Raw genomic sequence first — 8,585 nt, 5'->3', positions numbered from 1 at the left:
TCAGTCCCACTTTTCCCCCCAATACGACGCCCCTGGGACTGAGGGTCATACAATGTGACTTACATGTTATTTCAATTGGTTTGACATGGTGGGTTTGCCTTTAACTCTATCTGTGTGTGTGATATGGGTTAAACAGTAGGGACAGGTCAAATGATGCATGGATTATTTACAAGCTACACAGTAAACATGACACAACACCAAGAACTATAAAATCTGCTTTAATTTGTGTACAAAAATTACATTCATTATACAAAGATAATAAAAAGTCTGATGTATCACGATGTAGAAAAATAATTACATTATTTTTACATTGTTGTGATGATGAATGTGACGCAGTCTTAAATTGAACTTCATATAATCTACAGCAAAACTTTGACTAATTTTACAGGAACAAAGTGAAGTCTGATGTTTCACTCAACATTTTGTGATCAATCTGGTAAATTATTACCTAAACTATCACCTGATTATTTTCAATTCATGGCTCTCATATAATTTCATGTAACTGATCCTGATCGTCTCTGTTCATTGTGATAATAATACGTCCTATGAGATGACACTGAGCCTCACCGAGAGGGCCACACTGGCCTGAGTTGGCCCGGAGTAGCCTGACCGAGTCGTGGGGAGATGTGAGGTTAGAGTTGGCAGCCGACGGAGCTGGCAGATGGGTTGTATGGTGCTATGACACAGAAGACACAGCCTGCCTCCTGGAACGCTTGTCTCATCTCCACCTAGTGGGGCAAACACAGACTGCATCAGACAGACAGACAGACAGCAGGGCATTTATATGATTCACAAATACAGTAAAATCCATCTAAGTATGAGTGTGAGTACAAGACAGCTGGGATCATTCAACAGACGACTCCCTCTGTTTTTCTCCATCGTCAAGATATTAAAACTTTATAGCTGTTTTGTTTCTGATCATTTAGTTGAAAAGAGAACGTGTTTGTTTTGGGGCTGAAAAGTAGTGCAAAGGTATGCTATGACCAGAGACAATGCAAACAATGTATTTCATGTTTTAGGGTAACAAACCCAACGTTAGATATCTCTGCACAGAAACACAAATCAAAGTGACAAAGTCGATCTTTCAGTTAGCAGAGAACCCGAGGATTATTTCTCTTGATTACATCAGAAACTCATGGTTTTAGTAATGTAGAATTTAGCTCTGACTAAACCTCACATTCTGAGCCGTCACATCATCGAGTACGTTTACTTTAAGACACTGTTAACTACAAACATCTGCAGCAGTTCAGTCGATTTGTGTGCACTTGTATGTTTTGAAATTTTATCCAAAATTAGTATATTTTGAAATCCAGCAGATCACTTATATCTAACGGACACTTGGGAATGTCAGCATGAATATAAAGCTCCACTCTCATGTTCTCGGACAGCTACAGAGAGAAAACATCAGCTCAGGACAACAACATCCACATGGTGCAGTCTTACCAGTCTCCCTTCGTCCAGACAGAGACCCACCACGGCCCCGCCGCTGCCTGGTAACTTCACCGCAGAGCCGAACTGCAAGGAGCAGCAAAAACTTTATGAATGCATAATCAGAAAAGCCCTCCAGCAGGGGCACACAGAGGGAGATGGAGAACAGGGTGAATACTGTTCAGTAAAACAGGAAGTGGAAGTCTTACCTGACTCGCCAGCTGAACCATCTTCAGATTCCCAGGACCCAGACAGTCATCAGTGTAGACCGACCTGTGGGATACGTTGTTACTCGTTACAAATTTAGGCCAAAGCAAGTGTAATTTTCAACATAGAAAGGTCAACTTGGGCTCAAATTGAAGCTTATAAACTTGGGAAGTTTTCTGTGTACAAGTGAAGCAGTGATATTAAACTCAAAGTGATGAAAAATAATCATTTTTGGTGAGAATTTGTCAAACGGACGGTGTTTCTTTGGGGATGTTGTGTGTGATATTTTGGGGAAAAAATGGCAGCAAGCCCCAGAATCTTATTTTGCTATTTTCCTCTTTGTGTCAGGATACTCCTTACCAAAGTTTATACTAGTATGACAATCTATGCCATCATAGTGCCCTAACATTTGCATTTACATCAATTTTCGAGAAAAAATGTCCTAAAAAGGGGTTTTGGGCCCCCTGAGACCAAACGGCCTGGAGTTGGGGGTGCTCGTTATCAACTTATGATGGCCCATGGTAAAGGCAAACAGGAAGTAATAATAAAAAAAGGTAGGCAAAAAACATCACAAGGGCTGGATCTGGCTCCCGACCTACTCCAAAGTCGTTGAAATGCAGTGTTTGGGCAGTGACTTGCAGCAGAAACCAACGAAAAACAGCATCCTTTGACATCGGCATGATACGTAGGTGGTTGCTGTTATAGTTTAACGGTGCCCGGTGGTGTCAGCGGGACAAGGTTGAAAGTTAAGGCGACAAAAGTCCAACTGCGGCAGGTGGATGGGTCCAACAAACACAGAGTTTCACCCAAAAGAGTGGTGTTCGGGTCCCGTAAGATTCTAAAGCCAAACCCTGTTCTTTCTTCCTAAACCCAACCAAGGAAAAAAATGTCAATTCATGGTGTACCGATGTAGTGCTTTTATTTTGAAAGAGACTGTATGTAAACTTTAAATTCCCTGTGAAAACAGAAGTGTATTTTGAAAGGAGACAATGCATGTAACAGGCTGAACTTGACACGGTGTCCCAGAACGCCATCAACCAACACACCCAGGGTACCTTGCACATCGTATGTGGACGTGGAGAGTCCATGACCAAACGTCAATATGTGACGAGGTCGGAGTGAGAATGTGTTGGCTCAGAGTGAAACTCAAACATATAAAATACACTGTTTACCTCCGCAGCTCAAAGTTCTGGTCCATCAGTTGTGCCAGACGCCTCCAGTCTCTGTCCCCCAGAGCCGTCCTGAGGGGAGAACATTTTCAGTCAAGACGCAATGTTTCCTCTTGTGCTCTGAACTTCTGAAATGTCAAAACAAAAACTAAAAGCAGGCACATTTTGGCAGCAAAGTTGCAGCAAATTGGCGTGTGGTATTTCTTGGAACTCAGAGTGCATAAACATTTCACACATTTCATAAAGACCAAAGCCAATTAAAGCTGTGCAAAGGCTAGATGTAATTAATCCCATGGTTATTTATGTTGAGCTTTTACCCTGATTTACTTGACAAAACATCCACTGCTATTTACTGCATAAATTCTTTATCAACTCAAAACAACCTTGCTTGATCCGTGAGCTCAGCAAAAGTCTTCATGGCCTCGACGACCAGAGGTTCCCCTGTGGAAAGACGGAGCAGCATGAAAGTAGTTCAACCAAACCGATGTGTTTCCGTTTTTATAACTCCTCAGAGGACGGAGAGATGGAAATATACACATGGGCTTGTATGTTATTCTAAAAAATGACTGAAGAACCTTTTCCCCAAAGACTTACACAGCCAACAGAAAATAAAATATAAGACATTTACATCAGGAAACAAAATTTCACTACTTCTTATGGATGGAGCACTGTACTAAAAGGAAAAGCTTCTTTTCAGGTTATCAAAAGCAAAATGAACCAGAACTGACATCCCTGGCCCCAACAGTAGATGCATTGTTTAATCTAGCACTGAAATTTGACCTGGACGCTGATGTAATGATTGACGTGAGACGCACCACTGAGCCAGCGCTGTCTGATGTTGCTGTGGATGCGTCCAGAGTCGCTGGGGTCGCTCAGGTAGGCCAGCCAGAACGGTGGGAGCCCACTCATGTCCATAGAGATATAGTTCCCTGAGAAATGTAAAGACACACAGATATTAAGAGAGAAATATATTTATATGTATCACCTCTTCACCAACTTTAGACGGTGACTTCAGTACCGTAGCCCTGCTGGTCCATGAGCTCCTTGCTGAAATCCATGTAGACTAAACCTTCATAGACCTGCAGAGACAAGAACAAACAACTCACGCTACTGTAGGTGTTCAGTTAAAGATGAGTGTCCTGCTGTGCAGCTGTGACACAGTCCAGCACATCTGTGCAGAGATGATTCTGTTACTGACTTGGACGACTCGGTCCTGCAGACCTGCCGTGATAAAGAGTTCATCAGTCTCCACGTTGAGGATGAAGTTGGCTCTGATCGGCTTTGGGAGATCCTGGAGAGTAAAAAAGACACGGTACATACGTTTTATGTATTTTCACATGTATTTACTTACTCAGTTTTTAATTTGAGACTTTTTATTAACTTGTAGAGACGACTTTTGACTCTTTTTTAAAACGCTCTGATCAACTAATTTTAATGTGCTCTTCAGGAATACAGGGTTCTCACACATTTAAGTTTTCAAGCACCCATGATAAAATTTTCATTTCACAAAAGCATGCACTTCACTTGCCAGCCTGGTTACAGCACTTTTATCCACACATACACACACATGCAGGAGAGTCTCACTTCCCATAACAAACACCACCACACTACGTCACATACACACGTAACGTCTAAAAGCAGAAGGCTTGGCCGGTAACAGTCATGGAAAATGAGAACTGTGCAAGTTTTCCATTTGTATCAAGCATCAGATAAGTTGACTTAATTTAATGATTTGACATTGCACGTCCTTTGATCCGACTATTGTGCATCACAATGTCGATGCTGAAACGATATATCGTGAAGTTGACGCATATCAGAGCTACGATATGTCAACAGCTAACTTAGAGAAGAAAGAAAAATGCCATTATGTTACATCACGTGGAAGATTATCCCCGGAAGATTACTGTAATAATTAACAATAAGTTTTCTTAAACTTTCAGTGATTTTAATTCCATAACTTTTCCAGCCTTTCCATGTACGTGGGATCCCTGGGAATAGCATGTTACGAACACGATTTTAAAAATGACCGTGGAAAATTTGTGAAATCCCTAATCCAGAAAAGGAGAGGCTGACATCAGGAGTGATGGAAACATCAAGAAATAACCCTTACGCTGTCGGTGATGTTGTAGAACTTCATGAGACACTTCAGAGTCGCTGAGACGATGGCACTGTGAGAAGACAAAATTGTAAATTATTAAATTCAAAGTGTGCAAAACTACCTTTAAACTGGCTGATAAAGATAAGAAAACACCAAACAGAACTTTTTACCTGCTTCCAGCGAGGCCCTGCATCAACAGAGACAAATCAGTTCATCATTACTTCATTATACACGATGTGGTGTGACTTATTGTGTCGTTTTATTTTCTTAGAGACCAGTATCTGAATGATTCCTCACCACTTGCCGAGGAATGTTGGTGTCATACTTCAGTGTGAAGTTCTGCTTTGTCAAAGCGATACTGCAGATAAAGACAAACAACACACAGCAGAGTGTGAAGGAGCATCAGCAGTGACAGTGATTGTCCTGAGCGGGGAGTGTCCACCAGTGCTGCAACAATATTCCAGCCTGTTTTGGCTCGCAGACTGAACAAAGTTGGAGGTAAAGGGGACGTGCTGATGCTTATATAATTTTTTCATTTACATGTCATTACGGTTTTTTTCCCCAATGTTATCTTGGTCTCATGTGATCTCAGTAACTAAACTCACCCTTGTTTGGAGCAGAACTGGTAGAACTTCTTACAGGTGGCCTGCAGCAGCCGCAGACCTCCCAGGTACCTGCAGAGGATGATGAACAGAGCATTCTGGAAAAAGCCTGAGCACGACCAAGTGTGTTACGTATTTAAAGCTGTCGTGTACACACCCCTCCTTCCTGCTGATGCAGAACAGATCTTGCAAACTTCCAAACTCTGTGGGGTCGTTGAGCGGATGAGGGACTAACACCTGCAACGTCACAGAAATGCACATGAATGTTAGACAGTATGTTCCTGATGAAGGTGTTTTAGCTTGTGTGTGTATGTGTGTGTGTGTGTTACCAGAGTCTGGCTCTCCACTAGAGTGACCTCAGCCCAGAAGTTAGAGATGGACATAGCGATGGTTTTCCCGTTGAAGCCGTCTGAAGGATTCCCCATTAGCCCCACCCTGTGAGGCGTCATATATTTTGGAGATCAGTTCTTACAGTGTCAGAGTGTGTTCAAACATTCAAGTGCTCTTGTTGTGATTTAGGGAGGAGGAGGAGGAGGAGGAGGAGGAGGGGGAGGAGGAGGGGGAGGAGGAGGAGGGGGAGGAGGAGTAACCTGAGCTAAATTCAGGTGGAGTATGAGGACTTTGTGTTTCCTGACCTGGCGTATGATCTGCATGTGATTGGTTTGGCAGGTCTGTCTTGTTGCTTGGTGGAGTAGTGTGTGAGCCACTTGGTGTAATCTGACAGGCCCTGAGACGTCAGGAGGAGGCGTGTTATTAGAGTAAAGTTGTTATAGTACATAATATATGATACAGACACAGTTATCAGCAGCAGAGCAGCAGTGTTTTGTCTCTGTTAACAAACACCTGCACATGAAGAACAACCTGTGATCTATATTTATATTGTGTCCTGGTCAGACAAACGGACAACCGGAAAACAACCTGACGACAGTTTCCTGTCACGGTTATCCCCGACACGGATGCATAATAATAAAGATGATATCTCTGGTTCTGCTGCATTGATTTTGATCCTTTTTTTTCTGTCCATCTTGAGTCTGCAGCAGACTAAGAGTATAATTAATAACTAGGCCTTCATCGAGCTTCCTCCTTTATAATCCATGACTTTGCAGAACTCTCAGCCTCGTGTGAAAAAAATCCTGAAACACTGCTGACAAACTGAGGTAAGGATACGAACCACTTGTCCAATGAGCTGGAAGCCAGTCGGCAGCTTCATCCCAAACACATCACGCTGCTTCTCATTAATGAGCCACTCCTGCAGAGAAGGGAGACACAAAGGTACGAGTTATAACCAGCTGTGGAGGAAGTAAAAGCAGTAACACCACACTGTATAAGTACTCTGTTACAAGTTAAAGTCCCACATTCAATATTTTACTCAAGTAAAAGTGAAAAAGTATCAGCATCAGAATATAGTTAAAGATCATGTGGAGGGTGCTGGTTTTTTAGGGATTACCAGTCAGTTGTTTAGGTGTGGTACTGATTGAGAGGAGGAGTGAGTTGACTCAGCGTTCCTTCCCCCTCACAAAGGGGCTTCTAAATACGGTGGCCAACATGAAAATGCAAATGTCCCTATCTAGAGCCAGTGTTTGGTTTATTCTGGGCTACTGTAGAAACATGTCAGTGCAACACAACTTAATCTGAGGTAACAAAAACACAATAATTCTCTTTTTCAGGTGATTATACACCTCCTAAATCCAACACACCGGACCTTAAATACAGGACTTAGTTACTTTCCATCACTGGTTATAACTTTATAAATTCATGATGATGCACTGATGTTATTAGTAAAGTAGGAAAAGCAAAGTTAAAGCACCAATTGACAAAAACATATTGTGCAGTCATGTACAGAATAAAATAAAGTCGCATGGGGGCGGTGATAGCTATCAGTCTTTCCCACTGAACTCAATGGTTTGTCTAATATTTGTCTTAGAAGTTAGACAGCAAATCTAGTGTCAGTAGTTGATTTCGTTTCATCGTTACTGAATTAACACTTACTAACCCAGAATCGTCCGAACGACCGGACTGAGCCTTGAGGCTGCAGGCTGAGGAAGTCAGACAGGTACGGCAGAGTGTCTTTTCTGATGCAGTAAAACACCACGCTGGCCAGCCGGGACGCCGTCAGTCCTTCCTGCGGTTTCTCCAGGAAGCGAGTTATCCTGATGCAGAAAACTACAGCTGATTAAAATCAAAGCTTGACACATAGTGACGTATAAAATGTCAATAACGTTCATAAACGCCACACACAGATGTACTCCTTAACTCTACTGTTAGAACATGTTGTGCTCTGTGGGACTGAAGGTTAAACTCACCTGTGGGTGTCAGGACAGACCTCCACGATGCCCCTGGAGCTGCTTTTCTCTCCTTCCTCCAGCTCATAGTAAATGATCAGCTCTCCAGGCTGCAGCACACACAGAAGGATGAGCTGCTCATGACTTCACCTCCACAGAAACATCTGTACAATCTTGATAAACGTCCTTCACACACAACAGGTCGTATGACAGGGGACTCAACTTGCTTTGCCCAGGAGCCACTTTTGTGAAATGACAGGAGGCCAGGGGCCCGTAAATAGACAAACATTAGCAAAGCGTTTGCTGTCAGGGCCCCGCTGAGGCTCTGGAACAATCTCTTTTAAGTCCCTTCTTAAAACATTATGTTATTTGAGAGCCTTCGCGGATTTTACCTGAGTTTTAAGTTCATTGAAACTGTTTTTATTTCCTCAGTTTTTATACATCAAAGTGTTTTTATCAGTTATTTTAAAGGTTGTTTTCATGTCTTGTCTGTTTTAGTTTTTGACATGTAATGCACTTGTTGACTTTGTTTTGACAAGCGCTTTTTTATTTATCAGATAAATTGAACAAACAAGGCAGACATACAAAGGGGCGTGTCTGGGATTTGAGGACATTTGGGGCTTAAAGGGAAATTTCGGTTTATTTCAACCTGTCTCCTATCGTCCTAAATTTGGTTCAAGTGACTAGTGACATAAAAATAATAGTTAGCATGTTAGCCGTTAGCCTAGATACAGCCGGGGCGCATAGTAGCGTCAGACCTGTTAAAACGTAAGTGAACGGGCAACCTTCAAGTGCAAAG

General features: G+C 42.4%; 1 protein-coding gene across 2 annotated transcripts in view; it reads right to left on the bottom strand.

Moving 5' to 3' along the window:
* Positions 1 to 202: 202 nt before the first annotated feature.
* gkup (glucuronokinase with putative uridyl pyrophosphorylase) overlaps positions 203 to 8,585 on the bottom strand; it is a 12,351-nt gene continuing 3,968 nt past the window's right edge. The window contains exons 6-23 of one of the 2 annotated variants that reach the window (XM_050067027.1): positions 7,808 to 7,896; positions 7,498 to 7,654; positions 6,676 to 6,753; positions 6,140 to 6,231; positions 5,834 to 5,939; positions 5,662 to 5,741; positions 5,508 to 5,576; positions 5,200 to 5,260; positions 5,073 to 5,089; positions 4,915 to 4,972; positions 4,003 to 4,095; positions 3,823 to 3,883; positions 3,620 to 3,733; positions 3,188 to 3,245; positions 2,808 to 2,876; positions 1,638 to 1,701; positions 1,444 to 1,515; positions 203 to 728 (exon numbers count right to left, since the gene is read on the bottom strand). In XM_050067027.1, coding sequence (XP_049922984.1) covers positions 633 to 728; positions 1,444 to 1,515; positions 1,638 to 1,701; positions 2,808 to 2,876; positions 3,188 to 3,245; positions 3,620 to 3,733; positions 3,823 to 3,883; positions 4,003 to 4,095; positions 4,915 to 4,972; positions 5,073 to 5,089; positions 5,200 to 5,260; positions 5,508 to 5,576; positions 5,662 to 5,741; positions 5,834 to 5,939; positions 6,140 to 6,231; positions 6,676 to 6,753; positions 7,498 to 7,654; positions 7,808 to 7,896 — 1,434 coding nt within the window. In that variant the 3' untranslated portion in view covers positions 203 to 632. Of the gene's footprint in view, positions 729 to 1,443; positions 1,516 to 1,637; positions 1,702 to 2,807; positions 2,933 to 3,187; positions 3,246 to 3,619; positions 3,734 to 3,822; positions 3,884 to 4,002; positions 4,096 to 4,914; positions 4,973 to 5,072; positions 5,090 to 5,199; positions 5,261 to 5,507; positions 5,577 to 5,661; positions 5,742 to 5,833; positions 5,940 to 6,139; positions 6,232 to 6,675; positions 6,754 to 7,497; positions 7,655 to 7,807; positions 7,897 to 8,585 lie in introns of those variants that run through there. The other variant, XR_007571399.1, reaches the window with a different exon arrangement.

Source organism: Epinephelus moara, chromosome 2, assembly GCF_006386435.1.
Source record: "Epinephelus moara isolate mb chromosome 2, YSFRI_EMoa_1.0, whole genome shotgun sequence".
In the NCBI taxonomy this organism is placed as follows: Eukaryota; Metazoa; Chordata; class Actinopteri; order Perciformes; family Serranidae; genus Epinephelus; species Epinephelus moara.
This window is presented reverse-complemented; position numbering and strand designations above follow the sequence as displayed.